This window comes from Centruroides vittatus, unplaced genomic scaffold, assembly GCF_030686945.1.
Source record: "Centruroides vittatus isolate TY-2023 unplaced genomic scaffold, ASM3068694v2 contig_828, whole genome shotgun sequence".
Classification (NCBI taxonomy): domain Eukaryota; kingdom Metazoa; phylum Arthropoda; class Arachnida; order Scorpiones; family Buthidae; genus Centruroides; species Centruroides vittatus.
The window spans coordinates 173,083-193,647 of NW_027122539.1; the positions used below are offsets into that span (position 1 = coordinate 173,083).

The 20,565-nt window shown below is 42.1% G+C and overlaps 2 protein-coding genes across 2 annotated transcripts; both read left to right on the forward strand.

Annotated features, from left to right (window-relative positions):
- The first annotated feature begins 2,885 nt into the window (after window positions 1–2,885).
- LOC136982436 (uncharacterized) lies at window positions 2,886–3,938 on the forward strand. The gene is made up of 2 exons (XM_067278921.1): window positions 2,886–3,180; window positions 3,262–3,938. The coding sequence occupies exons 1-2, from the start codon at window positions 2,886–2,888 to the stop codon at window positions 3,936–3,938; spliced, it is 972 nt and encodes a 323-aa protein (XP_067135022.1).
- Window positions 3,939–5,413: 1,475 nt separating this feature from the next.
- LOC136982437 (uncharacterized) lies at window positions 5,414–6,628 on the forward strand. The gene is made up of 2 exons (XM_067278922.1): window positions 5,414–5,708; window positions 5,790–6,628. The coding sequence occupies exons 1-2, from the start codon at window positions 5,414–5,416 to the stop codon at window positions 6,626–6,628; spliced, it is 1,134 nt and encodes a 377-aa protein (XP_067135023.1).
- The last annotated feature ends 13,937 nt before the right edge of the window (window positions 6,629–20,565 follow it).

A 20,565-nucleotide genomic window follows, 5' to 3' on the forward strand; every position in this document is an offset into this window, starting at 1 on the left:
CACTAGGAGTATTAGTGGAGGTAGTTCCAATTTAATTGAAATTTAGGATAAATGGAGGGCGATTCGCAACCCGCGGCAAGACCAGCTAACTCAAATTCAAATATTACGCTAGGAAGTTTGGGTGGAATAATTTCGTTACTGCCCGTGTTTACTGGAGAAATGGAAGGCATCAGTGTCACGGATTTTTTTTGACTCATTAGCCGACGTGAGGAAAGTAGCGGCATGGTCAAAGGCCCAAATGCTGGCCATCGCCAAACTCAAACTTACCGGGATAGCTCGAGAATTTGTCCGGAAGGACTGGCAAATGAAAGAGGTAGACGACTTTGATGAATTCAAGCGCTTGATGATCGCGCGGTTTGAGCGGGAACCTTTTTTGTTTAGGCTTAGTAGATTCTATACCTGCGTACAAAGACGGGATGAAGACGTACAAGCATATGCCGCTTGGCTTCAAGTGCTAGCCATGGAAATGGAGATTACGCCAGAGCCCGGTGCGGATGCCGCAGAAACTGCTATTATTCAGTGCATTCAAAGAAAGGAGTTAATGAACGTTTAAAAGCTCAATTTCTCAATGGAATAGATATCAGGATCCGCCAGCGGGTGATGAGCTGCGAGGCTGAAACCTTTGATATGGCGCTCAAAGCAGCCATCAGCGAAGAGATGATCAAACAGCTGACTGCCCATCCTCAGGGAATTATGTGAACAGTTAGGGATAGCAAGTGGGTGAGAGACTTTTCCTCACAGGACAATATCGCTCAATTAATGTCGGCTATGCAAGAACTTAAAGCCAAAGTTGAAGGTCTTACCCTAACCTCAATTGCAATTAATGCTAGAACCCCTTCAGGGAGGCAAAATAATCAAGGGAATTATAACAACCTGCCTTTCTGGCGAGGAGGATACTGCCCAGTTAATACTAACCGTAAACCTGACTGACCAAATGATCCACACTATAGGAACCAAAATTCTCGCGGTCGCAGAGATACTAATAGTAATGCTTTTCCTACGCATCAACGAAATGAATCTATAAGGAAACGCGAAAGCGAAAATGATCAAAATAGCTCTCAACCTATGGAAGAAAATTAAAACGGATGGACAGGCATTATTCGAAGCATCCAAGATCAACGACCTCGACATAATTACTCTACTAGGTTCACTTATTCTGTATGTAAGCAAAAATGACTCTATACTGAATCAAGTAGGAACTTTTCTCCACCCCAACCAGATTCATTTGATGACAATGAGACGAGGTGGAAAGGCAGGATAGGAATAACTAGAACTATCTGAAGGCACAAACCTATCATATTGGTTTATATTAACAATATTTCAGTAAAAATGCAAGCTAATACCAGTGCAGAACGTACGCTCATATCAAACGACTCAGCGAATAAATTGAAAAGGAAAGCTCCCGTAAAATTCGGGCGCTGACAGAAATTAGGAAACGGCTTAGGGGAGCCAATTACTGCTATAGGATCAGCAACACCTGTGTTTAAATTACGGGGAAAGAAATATGCCATGTCATGTGCCATCGTACAAGTCGAAGTCGCAAACTTATGTGAAGGAATCTTGGGGTGAGACCTCATGGAAACCGCACGATTAATTTTAGATCTTGCTTGTGATCAAGTCATCCTACCAAATGGGAAAACGATACCTTTTTGCACACCTAGACAGCCGCGCAGAGGGAGAAAGCGGTGTAAGAACCGCAAGGAAAGAGAAAATCTTGTCAGACATCTCCCGAGCAGAACGGATACTTCTTGCCGAAGGGAAGGAGAGACAGAAACTACAAATTCAGTGTGCGAGAAGGAGAATGGCTGCCCATCAAAAGCTAAGCGACCCCCGGGTACAACAGGATAACACGGACACAATCATCCAGCCACCTCTTGCATCATTCATCGAAGACGCATTAACGATTATACTCCCTTCAGTAACAGAAGAGCAATCTAATCCCAGCGAGGAAACGGAACCAGAAAGTGAACGCGAGGAAGCAGAGTCCAAGCTCGAAAGTGAAGTTGCCAAACCAGAACTGGAAGGAGAAAAGGAGATTACACCTCCATATGCCCTTCAAAGCCAAGGGACAGTAGTAGACCATTTATGGGTTATGCTGCAGCCCACTCGTAAGCGTAGCCGGATACGTCAGTTTTTTTCCCGCTACTAGCTGGACTTCTTTCCCTTAAGCTCTGGGTGCCAAACAAATGAGGGCACCAACGGGAAGGTACCCCACAAGGTGGATGAAGATAACTTATCTAATAAATTTATTGTTAATCTAATTAATCTTGTCACGCTAAAGAATCTTATCCAACGAATAGATTGCGAAAGGGATATTTCTGAACGAAGGCGTGAACATGCGTTATTCAGCGGAAATTAACTACAGGTCAAAGACCTATGCAATCGGCCGATCATCCGTTACTATACACTGAACTCTGAAAAGGTTACCTATTGATGTGGGTTCTTGTCTGTGGTGAGGGGACCTCGCAGAGATGGTTTAGTATCTCTTCTTTACTATCCCTGGGATCTGAACGCCCACCCACGTGTTTGCCGTGCGTGGTGACCCGTATGCCGGAAAGGGGGATCCTGGTAGTTGAGGGGCAACATACCGTCCCCAACACACTGCTTTGGCCCCTGCTTCGGATAAACGGGAGGCTCAAATCAGGCTCCGTTTGAGTCAATCGGCTGGTCGTTGAGTCATTCTTGACCTCGGCTTGGAGTCAACCGATCGATGCAGACCGGGCGGACACGTAAGGCAAGATGTGCTCTTCTTGACTGCATTGTGAGGGTATAGCTCCTGGGAAACCCTGGTGTGACGGTCTATGGGAGTCTCCCATGTGACGGCATCCCCTTGTTGGACCCCATGGTGGGTGGGGTCACTAGGAGCTGAATAGTTATTTTTAAACATGGATTCATCAAAAGCAAAAACCACAAGCACCATTGCATCACAACCAAAGGAGGTCAGTTCCTCCAACCAACCAATTTATCTCATAGTACATAGTACTACTGAAAAACCGATGTCTAAGTGTTCCCCTTTCCTAATTCAAAAGTTGTTTGAATCAACTATTGGACATTTAAAGAAAATACAAAAATTGAGGTCAGGGGACCTACTGATAGAAGCAGCCTCCTCTCAACAGTCAGCAAAGCTTTTGAAAATGACATCTCTAGGAGACATAACAGTCACCATCACACCACACGCAAGTTTGAACTCATCACGTGGTGTGATATCTGAGGTCGATCTGATGTCTGAAGATGAATCAGATATCCAGATCGGTCTTTCAGATCAAGGTGTCACTGCTGTCCGACGCATCTCCATTCGTCGTGATGGCAAGTTGATACCAACTAAACATCTCATTCTCACTTTTGGAAAGCCAACATTACCATCATTTGTTACTGCAGGATATCTGCGCTGTCCAGTTCGACCATATGTTCCAAACCCGCTGCGCTGCTTCAAATGCCAGCGGTTTGGACATTCTCAAACATCCTGCAGAGGAAAGAGCGTATGTGCACAGTGTGGAAGTGAAGGTCACCAGAGTGCTGAGTGTACCAATACTCCATGCTGTGTGAATTGCAAAGATGCCCATCCTGCCTACTCCCGGAAATGCCCTGCATGGCAGAGAGAGAAAGAAATCCAACGAGTGAAAACAGTTAGCAACATACCTTACCCAGAGGCTCGGCGCATGGTCACTTCAAGTGCACCATTGAAACAGAAGACATTTGCAGCTGTTTTGAAATCCACAAAGTCATGTGCAGTTCAAACGGATATTTCAGTTTCTCCGAAAGAATCTCTCACTTGCCATGCAAAATGTCTACTGATCCCATCAACAGAAACACAAGAAAAAGAGAATTTAAAAGCAAAAGCACCCCTACCTAAAACAGGGGTCACAACAAGAAACCTGGGTTCTAAGAAGGCAAGTAAGAACCCACTAAACAAACAGAGTGAAAGCAGCTCTCTCTAAATCAAAAAAATTAGAGGCTCAATCTATGAGTGAGTTCTCTGATATCTCTGATGAAAAGAATAATATGGAGGTTACAAAACCAAAGTCACCTCCAAAAGAGAGACCCACTGTTAAATTAAAAAGGGATACCTTCGCAAAGAATGCTACCTCAAACACATAATGGATTATAAAATAATCCAATGGAACTGTCGTGGTTTCCGCAACAACTTCTCTGACGTTAAACACCTGACATACTCTACCTCGTCTCTCTGCGTGGCACTCCAGGAAACACATCTAAAACCTGGAGAAAGAATTTCTTTAAAAGGATTCGATCTTTACCGTAAAGATGACAACAGCCACACTTGCGCCAGTGGAGGTGTGGATGTACTGGTTTCAAACCGCATCTTGTCTTTTCCGGTACAAATAGCAACAGAGCTGCAAGCTGTGGCAGTCAGAATATCTATGGGCGTCACTGTCACAGTTTGTTCCATATACTTGCCACCAGATGTCAGAGTCAATGACGATGAATTGGATGCATTGGTTGAACAGCTGCCAACTCCTTTCCTTTTACTTGGTGATTTCAATGGTCACAATCCAATGTGGGGCAGTCACGATATCAACCGTCGAGGCAGAGCCATTGAAAGATTCATAGGTAATCACCAACTATATTTATTTAATACTGGAGAAGTGACATACTTCCACGCTCCAACAAGAACATTTACTGCCATTGATCTATCATTAGCAACCCCAAATCTGTTTTCAGCGTTTATATGGGAGGTTGGATCTAATCCACTTTCCAGTGACCACTTCCCAATATTTCTAAAATATCGCGGCAGAGAAAGCTGTGAAACAGCCCGTCCACCACGCTGGAAACTTGAAACGGCAGATTGGCCTGCATTTTCCTCTTTGGCTAACATCACTGAGGAAATGGTCAATACTGCCGATATCAATGATGCAGTAGAAGTTGTCACTTCCAGTATTATTCAGGCAGCCGAAAAAACAATGGGGAAAACGTCAACCAATGGGGAAACGTCGAACCCCTCGATGTGGGTTCCTGTCCGTGGTGAGGGGACCTCCCAGAGATGGTTTGGTATTTCTTCTTTACCATCCCTGGGATCTGAACGCCCACCCACGTGTTTGCCGTGCGTGGTGGCCCGTATGCCGGAAAGGGGGATCCTGGTAGTTGAGGGGCAACATACCGTTCCCAACACACTGCTTTGGCCCCTGCTTCGGATAAACGGGAGGCTCAAATCAGGCTCCGTTTGAGTCAATCGGCTGGTCGGTGAGTCATTCTTGACCTCGGCTTGGAGTCAACCGATCGATGCAGACCGGGCGGACACGTCAGGCAAGATGTGCTCTTCTTGACTGCATTGTGAGGGTATAGCTCCTGGGAAACCCTGGTGTGACGGTCTATGGGAGTCTCCCATGTGACGGCATCCCCTTGTTGGACCCCATGGTGGGTGGGGTCACTAGGAGCTGAATAGTTATTTTTAAACATGGATTCAACAAATTCAAAAACCACAAGCACCATGGCATCACAACCAAAGGAGGTCAGTTCCTCCAACCAACCAATTTATCTCATAGTACATAGTACTACTGAAAAACCGATGTCTAAGTGTTCCCCTTTCCTAATTCAAAAGTTGTTTGAATCAACTATTGGACATTTAAAGAAAATACAAAAATTGAGGTCAGGGGACCTACTGATAGAAGCAGCCTCCTCTCAACAGTCAGCAAAGCTTTTGAAAATGACATCTCTAGGAGACATAACAGTCACCATCACACCACACGCAAGTTTGAACTCATCACGTGGTGTGATATCTGAGGTCGATCTGATGTCTGAAGATGAATCAGATATCCAGATCGGTCTTTCAGATCAAGGTGTCACTGCTGTCCGACGCATCTCCATTCGTCGTGATGGCAAGTTGATACCAACTAAACATCTCATTCTCACTTTTGGAAAGCCAACATTACCATCATTTGTTACTGCAGGATATCTGCGCTGTCCAGTTCGACCATATGTTCCAAACCCACTGCGCTGCTTCAAATGCCAGCGGTTTGGACATTCTCAAACATCCTGCAGAGGAAAGAGCGTTTGTGCACAGTGTGGAAGTGAAGGTCACCAGAGTGCTGAGTGTACCAATACTCCATGCTGTGTGAATTGCAAAGACGCCCATCCTGCCTACTCCCGGAAATGCCCTGCATGGCAGAGAGAGAAAGAAATCCAACGAGTGAAAACAGTTAGCAACATACCTTACCTAGAGGCTCGGCGCATGGTCACTTCAAGTGCACCATTGAAACAGAAGACATTTGCAGCTGTTTTGAAATCCACAAAGACATGTGCAGTTCAAACGAATATTTCAGTTTCTCCGAAAGAATCTCTCACTTGCCATGCGAAATGTCTACTGATCCCATCAAAAGAAACACCAGAAAAAGAGAATCTAAAAGCAAAAGCACCCCTACCTAAAACAGGGGTCACAACAAGAAACCTGGGTTCTAAGAAGGCAAGTAAGAACCCACTAAACAAACAGAGAGTGAAAGCAGCTCTCTCTAAATCTAAAAAATCAGAGGCTCAATCTATGAGTGAGTTCTCTGATATCTCTGATGAAGAGAATAATATGGAGGTGCCACAACCAATTTCACCTCCAAAAGGAAAATCCTCTGTGAAATTGAAGAGGGACACTTTTGCGAAGAATGCTACCTCAAACACATAATGGATAACAAAATAATCCAATGGAACTGTCGTGGTTTCCGCAACAACTTTTCTGACATTAAACACTTGACATTATCTACCTCATCTCTCTGTGTGGCACTCCAGGAAACCCATCTGAAACCTGGAGAAAATATTTCTTTAAAAGGATTCAATCTTTATCGTAAGGATGACGATAGCCACAACCGTGCCAGCGGAGGTGTGGCTATACTGGTTTCAAACCGCATCCCGTCCTTACCGGTACAAATAACAACAGAGCTGCAAGCTGTGGCAGTCAGAATTTCAATTGGCGTTACTGTCACAGTTTGTTCCATATACTTGCCACCAGATGTCAGAATTGATGAAGATGAATTGGATGCCTTGGTTGAACAACTGCCGACTCCATTCCTTTTACTCGGTGATTTCAATGGCCACAACCCAATGTGGGGCAGTCCCGACATAAACCGTCGAGGCAGGGCCATTGAGAGATTTATAGGCAATCACCAACTCTATTTATTTAATACTGGAGAAGTGACATACTTCCACGCCCCAACAAGAACATTTACTGCCATTGATTTGACATTAGCTAGTCCAAATCTGTTTTCAGCGTTTACATGGAAGGTTGGATGTAATCCACTTTCCAGCGACCACTTCCCAATATTTTTAGAATATCGAGGCAGAGAAAGCTGTGAAACAGCCCGTCCACCACGCTGGAAATTTGAAACGGCAGATTGGCCTACATTTTCCTCTTTGGCTAACATCACTGAGGAAATGGTCAATACTGCCGATATCAATGATGCAGTAGAAGTTGTCACATCGAGTATTATTCAGGCAGCCGAAAAAACAATGGGGAAAACGTCAACCAGATATCCAAAACATCCGAAACCATGGTGGGATCAGAATTGTGAGGTAGCATTTAAAAAACAAAAGAAAGCATGGGGGATCTTCAGAAGATACCCCACTGCTGAGAATTTGATAGCTTTTAAAAAAGCAAAGGCAAATGCCAGAAAAATAAGGAGGCAAAGCCAAAGGGATTCATGGAGGAAGTATGTATCTAGCATAACATCTTCCACCAGCTCAAAAGCGGTCTGGGATAAAATCCATAAAATTAATGGGAAATATGCTTCTCACTCTCTGTCCATGCTGGAAAATAATGGCACAATAATCAGTGACATAAAAGGTATTGCTGATTGTTTGGGTGAAACATTTTCGTCCTCATCCAGCAATATTATGTATACAAAGGATTTTCAGGCTTACAAAGTGCGATCTGAAAAACAATATCTAAACTTCCACTCCCCATCTAATGAGGAATATAATGTGCCATTCAGCAGAATAGAACTATGTACAGCAATCTCTCGCTCGGGGAATACTGCTGTAGGCCCGGATAAAATCCACTACAGCATGATTAAAAATCTATCAGACAATTCCCTCAGTAATCTTCTGAATCTGTTTAACAGAATATGGACAGAACATACTTTTCCAGACTCTTGGAGGCTATCTATCATCATTCCCATACCCAAGCCAGGTAAAGACCACAAAAATCCCTCTAATTATAGACCAATTTCTCTGACTAGTTGTCTCTGCAAACTTTTCGAGAGAATGGTAAACAGACGCCTGATGTTCCTCTTAGAGGAAAAGAACTACTTTTCACCACATCAGAGTGGATTTCGTAGGAACAGAAGTACCACAGACAATTTAGTAATTCTTGAAACATCTATACGCGAAGCGTTTGTTAGACGGCAGCACTTAGTGTCTGTGTTTTTTGATATAGAGAAGGCCTACGATCGCTGCTGGCGATACGGTATACTCCGTGATCTGCACAAATTCGGATTGCGGGGTAATTTGCCAATTTTTATAAAAAACTTCCTGCAGAATCGTAGATTCCAAGTCAGGATGGGCAACACTTTTTCTAGGCCTTTCACACAAGAAGAAGGTGTTCCTCAAGGTTGTATTTTGAGTGTGACTCTGTTCCTAGTAAAAATTAACAGCATAGCTAAGTGTCTTCCTCCCAGTGTGAAACACACTCTGTATGTGGATGACTTTCAGATCTCCTGCCAGTCTAGTAACATGGGTTTCATCGAGAGACAGCTGCAAACCTCGCTAAACCGCATAGACAATTGGTCCAAGATCAATGGTTTTACTTTTAATGCAGAGAAGACCTCCTGTATCCACTTTTGCCGAAGGCGTGGTTTGCACCTGGACCCGGAAATTCACCTAAATGGGGTTAAAATCCCAATAGTCAATGAGGCAAAGTTTTTGGGTGTTGTGTTTGACCAAAAACTGACGTTCTTATCACACTTGCGCAATTTGAAGAGTAGATGTTTAAAATCTCTGAACCTTTTAAAGGTACTGTGCTGCTCATCCTGGGGAGCAGACAAATGTTTGATGCTTAGGATATATAGAGCCCTCGTTCGCTCTAAGCTGGACTATGGAAGCGTTGTCTATGGCTCTACGCGAGAATCTACTCTTCGGATGCTGGATCCAATCCACCATCAAGCATTGCGTTTGTGCACTGGTGCATTTCGAACTTCTCCTGTCCAAAGTTTGTACGTGGATGCTTATGAGCCTCCACTATCTCTCAGGAGAGAGCAGTTGTCTCTGTTCTATTATATTAAGCAGAAATCTCAGATTAAATCTTCAGTTGATTGTATAGTATCAGATACTCAGCTGATAAGATTATTTGCAGCCCGCCCAAGTAGTGTCCCTACATTCAGCATAAGAATGGAGAATGTCAGCAGCACGATCGACCTGGATATGGGTAACATTTCACAGCCTGAGCTTTATAGTATATCACCTTGGTCAACTCCTGTGATAAATGTCGATCTTAGCTTAAAGCAATTTCCTAAGGAATCCACCCCAGATTACATGTATAGACAGTACTTTGCTGAAATTCGACATCGTGACAGGAATTTAATTCCTATATACACTGATGGGTCTAAATCGGATGATTACGTTGGGTCAGCCTTTGTCTGTCAGAATGAAATTGTGGCAGAACAAATCGCACCAAATTCCTCCATTTTTACTGCGGAGTTGCAGGCTATTTATTTAGCCTTAAAGTATATAAATAGGAAAGGTCATCGTTGCTGCATGATTTACACTGACTCAGTTAGTGCACTTCAGGCTTTGATCTCGTATGAACCTAGTTCTCACTCCATAGTGATTAAAATTCGTAAGCTGATTTGCCATCTTTTTGCGAGGAATTTCTCTATAAAATTTTGTTGGGTCCCAGGCCATGTAGGTATAAGAGGAAATGAAGAAGCTGACGCAGCTGCAAAGTCAGCAAGACCTTCTCAGCATACAATGTTTATTGAAGGAGGTGACTTGAAGCTAGTTGTTAAAAAACGACTAGAGGAGAGATGGCAAAATGTGTGGAACGTACAAGTCCACAATAAACTACACGAGATCAAACCTGTGATAGAAAATTGGACACAGAAGAAACCCTATGACAGAAGATCTGAGGTCATTCTTACTCGTTTGAGAATTGGACATACTCGACTGACTCATCAATACCTTTTGAAGGGTGATGACCAGCCTGTATGTCAGTATTGCAACTGTAATGTAAGTGTTAAGCACATACTGAGCAATTGCATCGCCTCTGAACGGATTCGTAGGCAGCATTTTGGAAATGCAAGTTTTAAAGAGATTTTGGGCCAGAGGCCAAATGTTGATAAATTATTGAACTTTTTAAAAGTTACAAATATTTATAAAGAAATTTAATTAATTATTTATTTATTTATATCTATATACATCTTGTTGTTACAAAACCCATGCAGTTTAATTGTTGTATATTTTTGTTATTGGTTCTTTGTTTTTTGTTTTGTTGATTTTTATTGTTTATTGTTATTTATGTACATATATATACCATAAGTTGTGGCGCAGCTTGGCCTATTGTGGCTTTTGTGTCCAATAAACTTTAACCAACCAACCAACCGAAAACGTCAACCAGATATCCAAAACATTCGAAACCATGGTGGGATCAGAATTGCGAGGCAGCATTTAAAAAACAAAAGAAAGCATCGGGGATTTTCAGAAGATACCCACTGCTAACAATTTGTATGCGTTTAAGAAAGCAAAGGCAAATGCCAGAAAAATAAGAAGGCAAAGCCAAAGGGATTCTTGGAAGTATGTATCTAGCATAACATCTTCCACCAGCTCAAAAGCAGTCTGGGATAAAATCCATAAAATCAATGGAAAATATGCTTCACACTCTGTCTATGCTGGAAAGTAATGGCACAATAATTAGTGACATAAAAGGTATTGCTGATTTGTTGGGTGAAACATTTTCGTCTTCATCCAGCAATATTATGTATACAAGGGATTTTTAGGCTTATAAAGTCCAAACTGAAAAACAATATCTAAACTTCCACTCTTCATCTAATGAGGAATATAATGTGCCATTCAGCAAAATAGAACTATGTACAGCAATCTCTCGCTCGGGGAATACAGCTGTAGGTCCGGATAAAATCCACTACAGCATGATAAAAAATCTGTCAAACAATTCCCTTAGTAACCTTCTGAATCTGTTTAACAGAATATGGACAGAACATATTTTTTATGACTCTTGGAGGCTATCGATTATTATTTCCATACCCAAACCACGTAAAGACCGCAAGAATCCCTCTAATTACAGACCAATTTCTTTGACTAGTTGTCTTTGCAAACTTTTCAAGAGAATGGTAAACAGACGCCTGATGTTCCTCTTAGAGGAAAAGAACTACTTTTCACTACATCAGAGTGGATTTCGTAGGAACAGAAGTACAACAGATAATTTACTAAATATTGAAACATCCATTCGCGAAGCGTTTGTTAGACGACAGCACTTAGTGTCTGTGTTTTTTATATAGAGAGGGCCTATGATCGCTGCTGGCGATATGGGATACTCTGTGATCTGCACAAATTCGGATTGCGGGGTAATTTTGCCAATTTTTATAAAGAACTTCCTACAGAATCGAAGATTTCAAGTCAGGCAATGGGCAAACACTTTGTCTAGGCCTTTCACACAAGAAGAGGTGTCTCTCAAGGTTCAATTTTTGAGTGTAACTCTGTTCCTAATAAAAATTAACAGTATAACTACACTGTCTCCCTCCCAGTGTGAAACACTCTCTGTATGTGGATGACTTTCAGATTTCCTGTCAGTCTAGTAACATGAGTTTTATTGAGAGACAACTGCAAACCTCCTTAAATCGAATAGACAATTGGTTCAAGACCAATGGTTTCAGTTTTAATGTAGAGAAAACCTCGTGCATCCACTTTTGCCAAAAGCGTGGTTTGCACCTGGACCCTGAAATTCACCTAAATGGGGTTAAAATCTTAATGGTCAATGAAGCAAAATTTTTGGGTGTCGTGTTTGACCAAAAATTGACGTTCTTGCCACACTTGCGCAAATTTGAAGAGTAGATGTCTAAAATCTCTGAACCTTTTAAAGGTTTTGTGCTGCTCATCTTGGGGAGCAGACAAATGTTCGATGCTCAGGATATATAGAGCCCTCGTTTGCTCTAAGCTGGATTATGGATGTGTTGTTTATGGCTCTGCGCGAGAATCTACTCTTTGGATGCTGGATCCAATTCACCATCAAGCATTGAGTTTTGTGCACTGGTGTATTTCGAACTTCTTGTTCAAAGTTTGTACGTGGATGCTTATGAGCCTCCACTATCTGTCAGGGACGAGAGCAGTTGTCTTTGTTCTATTACATTAAACAGAAATCTCTGGCTAAACCTTCAGTTTATTTGTATAGTATCAGATACTCAGCTGAAAAGATTATTTACAGTCGCCAAGTAGTGTCCCTACATTTGACATAAGAATGGAGAATGTAAGCAGCACGATTGACCTGGACACAAACAACATTTCGCAGGTCGAGGTCGTAATATATATCACCTTGCTCAATTCCTGTGATAAACGTTGATTATTAAGCTTAAAGCAATTTCTAAAAGAAACCATCCCAGACTACGATTATAGACAGCACTTTGCAGAAATTCAACATCGTGACAGGAATTTAATTCCTATTATACACCGATGGATCTAATCGGATGACTATGTTGGCTTAGCTTGTTTGCCAGGATGAAATCGTGCAGAACAAATAGCACCAAATTCTTCCATTTTTACTGTGGAGTTGCAGGCTATTTATTTAGTTCTAAAGTATATAAATAGGAAAGGGCATCGTTGCTGCGTGATTTACACTGACTCAGTTAGTGCACTTCAGGCTTTGATCTCGTATGAACCTAGTGTTCACTCCATAGTGATTAAAATTCGTAAGCTGATTTGCCACCTTTTTGCGAAGAATTTTTTTCTATAAAATTCTTGTTGGGTACCAGGTTAATGTAGGTATAAGAGGGAATGAAGAAGCTGACGCAGCCGCAAAGTCAGCAAGCCCTTCTCAGCATCTTGATTTTCTTGGCAAAGTTCACTAATGCCTTGTAAATGTGTTTATTATCTGTGAGTGTCCTCATGGGCGGAGGCCACGGTTCATCAGCCTTCTGAATGGCAGTGTGGAGAGTCTTTTTTTGCTGTGTGTACAGAGGACAGTGAAAAATTATGTGCCACGGTTGTTCTTCTTCATTGAGCGGGCACGGGCATACACCATTCGATTTGTTGTGGAATCTTTGGAGATAACTCGGAAAATTACCGTGACTGGTGAGAAGCTGGGTTATTTGGAAAAAAGGAACCAAATGATTAGCGGTCCTCTGAAGAGTAACGCTGGTGATAAAGCTATGGGTGAGCCTACCGATGGAGCTGTTATCCAGCGCAACTGCCAACTGGTCCTGGAGTAATTGCTGATTTTTTGTTTTAACCAGGAGAGAGGAGTAAGCTTGAAGTTGCAGTTGTCGATGCTGCTGGGAGCGGTGCGGGCTAAAAGGTCTGCTCTCTCGTTACCATGGACGTTTGAGTGGCCTCTGACCCAGGTGAAGTTGATGTTGATGGTGCTGAGAAGGGAGAACAGGAGGTTGAGGCTGTCTCTAATGATAGTGAGACTAGAGTTGAGCTTCTGTAGTTGGAGCAAGGCCACTCTAGTGTCGCTTAAGATGGTGATTTTCCTGATGTAGTGCTGCGTTTTGTTTCTTGGAAACCCATAGCAGGGCTTTGTAAATGGCCAGGGATTTGGCCTGGTTGACCGTGCAGTGATCTGCTATTTGTAATAGGCCTGATAAATAGTGGAATTGCCATTCATTACCACAAACGTGCACCCCACTTTGATGTCAGACTTGGAATCGTCGGTGAACAGGCACAGACCCTCGTGAGGCCCGGCGGTGTCCAGGTAGAAGAGATTGTCAAAGGAGTGGGACGGGTGGAATTTGTAGTGGTGCTGTGAGTTGATATCAAGATTGTAGTTTGTCAGGTGCTGCTGGATTTCAGTGGCTATAGGATTTATTTTGAGGCGAGTTGTGATGTAGTTAAATTCCTATTGATTACTAATTACTGTGTTCAGTTTGAGCTGATTAAAAAGCCAAACGTTATTCCTTATAACAAGATCCACTGGTAACAGATTGGCGATGGCCAGGAGGGCATCTGTCAAGCCCCTTGATGTGGGTTCCTGTCCGGGTCCTTGCGTTTTGCATGTCTTTTGTAATAAGCTACACATAATGGTCTATATCTTGTTTTGTTGTTGTTTTCCTGAATTCGTGACTTGACCAATTGTCATTGAAGCGTTTTCGAAACAGGTCCCAGTTCATATGTTTCGTACCTACTCTCATTTGTTAATTAGCAATTTGCATGTGGTTAAATTCGGTCAGAATGAATCTGTGATCACTCACTGAGGTGGTAAGAAGTGTTTCACAGTTCTCGACCTTATGAACAAGGTCTGCCGATACGAGACAGACATCTGTCCAACTTTTTGCATGTGGAGTGAAGTAAGTAGGATGTTCTGTCATGTTTACCGACACAAGGTCAATTTCTTCCATCAATTCGGTGACAAGTCTATTTCTTCTGTCTTCTTTGTCGTTGTATCAGAGTGATGATTTTGCATTTAGGTCCCTTGTCAATATTACGTTTTTATTATCCACTCTTCGAAGTATTTTCCTCAATTCTTCCACTGTTTTTTTGTCGTTCAGGTAAGGCGATAGGTAGGCGCTAATCACAGATTGTCGGCTTGTGTTGTATTACTGTGGTGGTTATGATATCTGTTGACAGTTCTGTAATCAGTGCAATGTCTATGTTTGTGTTTCTTACTCCTATGCAACTGTTTGGGGTTTTCCCTGTAGTTTTGCTGAGAATTTGCCAGTTTCCCATTCTTACGATTTTTTTATTTATTGTGTATGGCTCTTGTATAAATATCAAGTCTACGTGCAATTCATTGGCCTTATGCATCACTTGGGAACTTGACGCTTTTTCTCTCTGTTTATTTATCTGTAGAATTTTAAAGTAATTTTTGTTCGCCATGTTGGCTTGATTAATTTGGTTGATCCTGTGGCTTATGTTTATCTGTGTGTTGTATGTTGATTTTCTACAGTCTATAATCTGTTTGTTCACATCGCCAATTGCAAGTGGGCATCGTATTGAAACCTGTCTCTTACTAAGTTAGGCATTTTGGTTACGTTGTTATAACCCAAATTCATACACGTATCAATGTTTATGGGTTCGCACATTTGCATCGGTGCCATTTCCATAGCCGAAACTGCCAAGAAGCTGAAGCTGAATACAACATTTATAACGTTTATTATTAAAAACATTTTTTCTTTTGAGAGAGCAATTAGACATGAGTTAGGATGGAGAAGTATAGCCCCACCGCCAAAAAAGGAAAAAAGAGGTTGAAAGGTGAGCGAAGAGGTGAGAGTGAAGGGGAAGGAAAAGGTTGAAAGGACAGTGGTGAGAGAGGTAGGGATTCAAGGGCTCCTGCATCGCATTTATTAATAAGAAAAGCAAACAAGTACATATACAGAGAATATATACAATACATAAATATATACAAATGATAATTTGGCACGACAATGTAGAACTAAAGAGCGTACGACAGTAAGACAAAATATAATAATAATTAAACATAAAGGGACAAAGTAAAACTAGATGTACATAAAACCGCGACAAAAGTAGTGAGTAATAAAACAGACAATGCCCGACAAATTGTTGGAATAAGATACAATACAACAAACAGTAGGCGTCACCAGGGAAGTCTTGAAAAGGACAAGTACAGTAGTACAGTAGTACACAAGAAGGCATAGCTGGCGCACGAAACGCTAATGTCTTATAGTGCTGAGTCAAGAATCTTGATTTTCTTGGCAAAGTTCACTAATGCCTTGTAAATGTGTTTATTATCTGTGAGTGTCCTCATGGGCGGAGGCCACGGTTCATCAGCCTTCTGAATGGCAGTGTGGAGAGTCTTTTTTTGCTGTGTGTACAGAGGACAGTGAAAAATTATGTGCCACGGTTGTTCTTCTTCATTGAGCGGGCACGGGCATACACCATTCGATTTGTTGTGGAATCTTTGGAGATAACTCGGAAAATTACCGTGACTGGTGAGAAGCTGGGTTATTTGGAAAAAAGGAACCAAATGATTAGCGGTCCTCTGAAGAGTAACGCTGGTGATAAAGCTATGGGTGAGCCTACCGATGGAGCTGTTATCCAGCGCAACTGCCAACTGGTCCTGGAGTAATTGCTGATTTTTTGTTTTAACCAGGAGAGAGGAGTAAGCTTGAAGTTGCAGTTGTCGATGCTGCTGGGAGCGGTGCGGGCTAAAAGGTCTGCTCTCTCGTTACCATGGACGTTTGAGTGGCCTCTGACCCAGGTGAAGTTGATGTTGATGGTGCTGAGAAGGGAGAACAGGAGGTTGAGGCTGTCTCTAATGATAGTGAGACTAGAGTTGAGCTTCTGTAGTTGGAGCAAGGCCACTCTAGTGTCGCTTAAGATGGTGATTTTCCTGATGTAGTGCTGCGTTTTGTTTCTTGGAAACCCATAGCAGGGCTTTGTAAATGGCCAGGGATTTGGCCTGGTTGACCGTGCAGTGATCTGCTATTTGTAATAGGCCTGATAAATAGTGGAATTGCCATTCATTACCACAAACGTGCACCCCACTTTGATGTCAGACTTGGAATCGTCGGTGAACAGGCACAGACCCTCGTGAGGCCCGGCGGTGTCCAGGTAGAAGAGATTGTCAAAGGAGTGGGACGGGTGGAATTTGTAGTGGTGCTGTGAGTTGATATCAAGATTGTAGTTTGTCAGGTGCTGCTGGATTTCAGTGGCTATAGGATTTATTTTGAGGCGAGTTGTGATGTAGTTAAATTCCTATTGATTACTAATTACTGTGTTCAGTTTGAGCTGATTAAAAAGCCAAACGTTATTCCTTATAACAAGATCCACTGGTAACAGATTGGCGATGGCCAGGAGGGCATCTGTCAAGCCCCTTGATGTGGGTTCCTGTCCGGGTCCTTGCGTTTTGCATGTCTTTTGTAATAAGCTACACATAATGGTCTATATCTTGTTTTGTTGTTGTTTTCCTGAATTCGTGACTTGACCAATTGTCATTGAAGCGTTTTCGAAACAGGTCCCAGTTCATATGTTTCGTACCTACTCTCATTTGTTAATTAGCAATTTGCATGTGGTTAAATTCGGTCAGAATGAATCTGTGATCACTCACTGAGGTGGTAAGAAGTGTTTCACAGTTCTCGACCTTATGAACAAGGTCTGCCGATACGAGACAGACATCTGTCCAACTTTTTGCATGTGGAGTGAAGTAAGTAGGATGTTCTGTCATGTTTACCGACACAAGGTCAATTTCTTCCATCAATTCGGTGACAAGTCTATTTCTTCTGTCTTCTTTGTCGTTGTATCAGAGTGATGATTTTGCATTTAGGTCCCTTGTCAATATTACGTTTTTATTATCCACTCTTCGAAGTATTTTCCTCAATTCTTCCACTGTTTTTTTGTCGTTCAGGTAAGGCGATAGGTAGGCGCTAATCACAGATTGTCGGCTTGTGTTGTATTACTGTGGTGGTTATGATATCTGTTGACAGTTCTGTAATCAGTGCAATGTCTATGTTTGTGTTTCTTACTCCTATGCAACTGTTTGGGGTTTTCCCTGTAGTTTTGCTGAGAATTTGCCAGTTTCCCATTCTTACGATTTTTTTATTTATTGTGTATGGCTCTTGTATAAATATCAAGTCTACGTGCAATTCATTGGCCTTATGCATCACTTGGGAACTTGACGCTTTTTCTCTCTGTTTATTTATCTGTAGAATTTTAAAGTAATTTTTGTTCGCCATGTTGGCTTGATTAATTTGGTTGATCCTGTGGCTTATGTTTATCTGTGTGTTGTATGTTGATTTTCTACAGTCTATAATCTGTTTGTTCACATCGCCAATTGCAAGTGGGCATCGTATTGAAACCTGTCTCTTACTAAGTTAGGCATTTTGGTTACGTTGTTATAACCCAAATTCATACACGTATCAATGTTTATGGGTTCGCACATTTGCATCGGTGCCATTTCCATAGCCGAAACTGCCAAGAAGCTGAAGCTGAATACAACATTTATAACGTTTATTATTAAAAACATTTTTTCTTTTGAGAGAGCAATTAGACATGAGTTAGGATGGAGAAGTATAGCCCCACCGCCAAAAAAGGAAAAAAGAGGTTGAAAGGTGAGCGAAGAGGTGAGAGTGAAGGGGAAGGAAAAGGTTGAAAGGACAGTGGTGAGAGAGGTAGGGATTCAAGGGCTCCTGCATCGCATTTATTAATAAGAAAAGCAAACAAGTACATATACAGAGAATATATACAATACATAAATATATACAAATGATAATTTGGCACGACAATGTAGAACTAAAGAGCGTACGACAGTAAGACAAAATATAATAATAATTAAACATAAAGGGACAAAGTAAAACTAGATGTACATAAAACCGCGACAAAAGTAGTGAGTAATAAAACAGACAATGCCCGACAAATTGTTGGAATAAGATACAATACAACAAACAGTAGGCGTCACCAGGGAAGTCTTGAAAAGGACAAGTACAGTAGTACAGTAGTACACAAGAAGGCATAGCTGGCGCACGAAACGCTAATGTCTTATAGTGCTGAGTCAAGAATCTTGATTTTCTTGGCAAAGTTCACTAATGCCTTGTAAATGTGTTTATTATCTGTGAGTGTCCTCATGGGCGGAGGCCACGGTTCATCAGCCTTCTGAATGGCAGTGTGGAGAGTCTTTTTTTGCTGTGTGTACAGAGGACAGTGAAAAATTATGTGCCACGGTTGTTCTTCTTCATTGAGCGGGCACGGGCATACACCATTCGATTTGTTGTGGAATCTTTGGAGATAACTCGGAAAATTACCGTGACTGGTGAGAAGCTGGGTTATTTGGAAAAAAGGAACCAAATGATTAGCGGTCCTCTGAAGAGTAACGCTGGTGATAAAGCTATGGGTGAGCCTACCGATGGAGCTGTTATCCAGCGCAACTGCCAACTGGTCCTGGAGTAATTGCTGATTTTTTGTTTTAACCAGGAGAGAGGAGTAAGCTTGAAGTTGCAGTTGTCGATGCTGCTGGGAGCGGTGCGGGCTAAAAGGTCTGCTCTCTCGTTACCATGGACGTTTGAGTGGCCTCTGACCCAGGTGAAGTTGATGTTGATGGTGCTGAGAAGGGAGAACAGGAGGTTGAGGCTGTCTCTAATGATAGTGAGACTAGAGTTGAGCTTCTGTAGTTGGAGCAAGGCCACTCTAGTGTCGCTTAAGATGGTGATTTTCCTGATGTAGTGCTGCGTTTTGTTTCTTGGAAACCCATAGCAGGGCTTTGTAAATGGCCAGGGATTTGGCCTGGTTGACCGTGCAGTGATCTGCTATTTGTAATAGGCCTGATAAATAGTGGAATTGCCATTCATTACCACAAACGTGCACCCCACTTTGATGTCAGACTTGGAATCGTCGGTGAACAGGCACAGACCCTCGTGAGGCCCGGCGGTGTCCAGGTAGAAGAGATTGTCAAAGGAGTGGGACGGGTGGAATTTGTAGTGGTGCTGTGAGTTGATATCAAGATTGTAGTTTGTCAGGTGCTGCTGGATTTCAGTGGCTATAGGATTTATTTTGAGGCGAGTTGTGATGTAGTTAAATTCCTATTGATTACTAATTACTGTGTTCAGTTTGAGCTGATTAAAAAGCCAAACGTTATTCCTTATAACAAGATCCACTGGTAACAGATTGGCGATGGCCAGGAGGGCATCTGTCAAGCCCCTTGATGTGGGTTCCTGTCCGGGTCCTTGCGTTTTGCATGTCTTTTGTAATAAGCTACACATAATGGTCTATATCTTGTTTTGTTGTTGTTTTCCTGAATTCGTGACTTGACCAATTGTCATTGAAGCGTTTTCGAAACAGGTCCCAGTTCATATGTTTCGTACCTACTCTCATTTGTTAATTAGCAATTTGCATGTGGTTAAATTCGGTCAGAATGAATCTGTGATCACTCACTGAGGTGGTAAGAAGTGTTTCACAGTTCTCGACCTTATGAACAAGGTCTGCCGATACGAGACAGACATCTGTCCAACTTTTTGCATGTGGAGTGAAGTAAGTAGGATGTTCTGTCATGTTTACCGACACAAGGTCAATTTCTTCCATCAATTCGGTGACAAGTCTATTTCTTCTGTCTTCTTTGTCGTTGTATCAGAGTGATGATTTTGCATTTAGGTCCCTTGTCAATATTACGTTTTTATTATCCACTCTTCGAAGTATTTTCCTCAATTCTTCCACTGTTTTTTTGTCGTTCAGGTAAGGCGATAGGTAGGCGCTAATCACAGATTGTCGGCTTGTGTTGTATTACTGTGGTGGTTATGATATCTGTTGACAGTTCTGTAATCAGTGCAATGTCTATGTTTGTGTTTCTTACTCCTATGCAACTGTTTGGGGTTTTCCCTGTAGTTTTGCTGAGAATTTGCCAGTTTCCCATTCTTACGATTTTTTTATTTATTGTGTATGGCTCTTGTATAAATATCAAGTCTACGTGCAATTCATTGGCCTTATGCATCACTTGGGAACTTGACGCTTTTTCTCTCT

What these genes read in the sequence shown, in the direction of transcription:
- LOC136982436 (XM_067278921.1), top strand. Translation starts at nt 2,886, where the DNA reads ATGGATTCATCAAAAGCAAAAACCACAAGCACCATTGCATCACAACCA. An exon ending in CACCATCACACCACACGCAA is followed by an intron (nt 3,181 to 3,261) that starts GTTTGAACTCAT and finishes TCGGTCTTTCAG; the next exon opens with ATCAAGGTGTCACTGCTGTC.
- LOC136982437 (XM_067278922.1), top strand. Translation starts at nt 5,414, where the DNA reads ATGGATTCAACAAATTCAAAAACCACAAGCACCATGGCATCACAACCA. An exon ending in CACCATCACACCACACGCAA is followed by an intron (nt 5,709 to 5,789) that starts GTTTGAACTCAT and finishes TCGGTCTTTCAG; the next exon opens with ATCAAGGTGTCACTGCTGTC.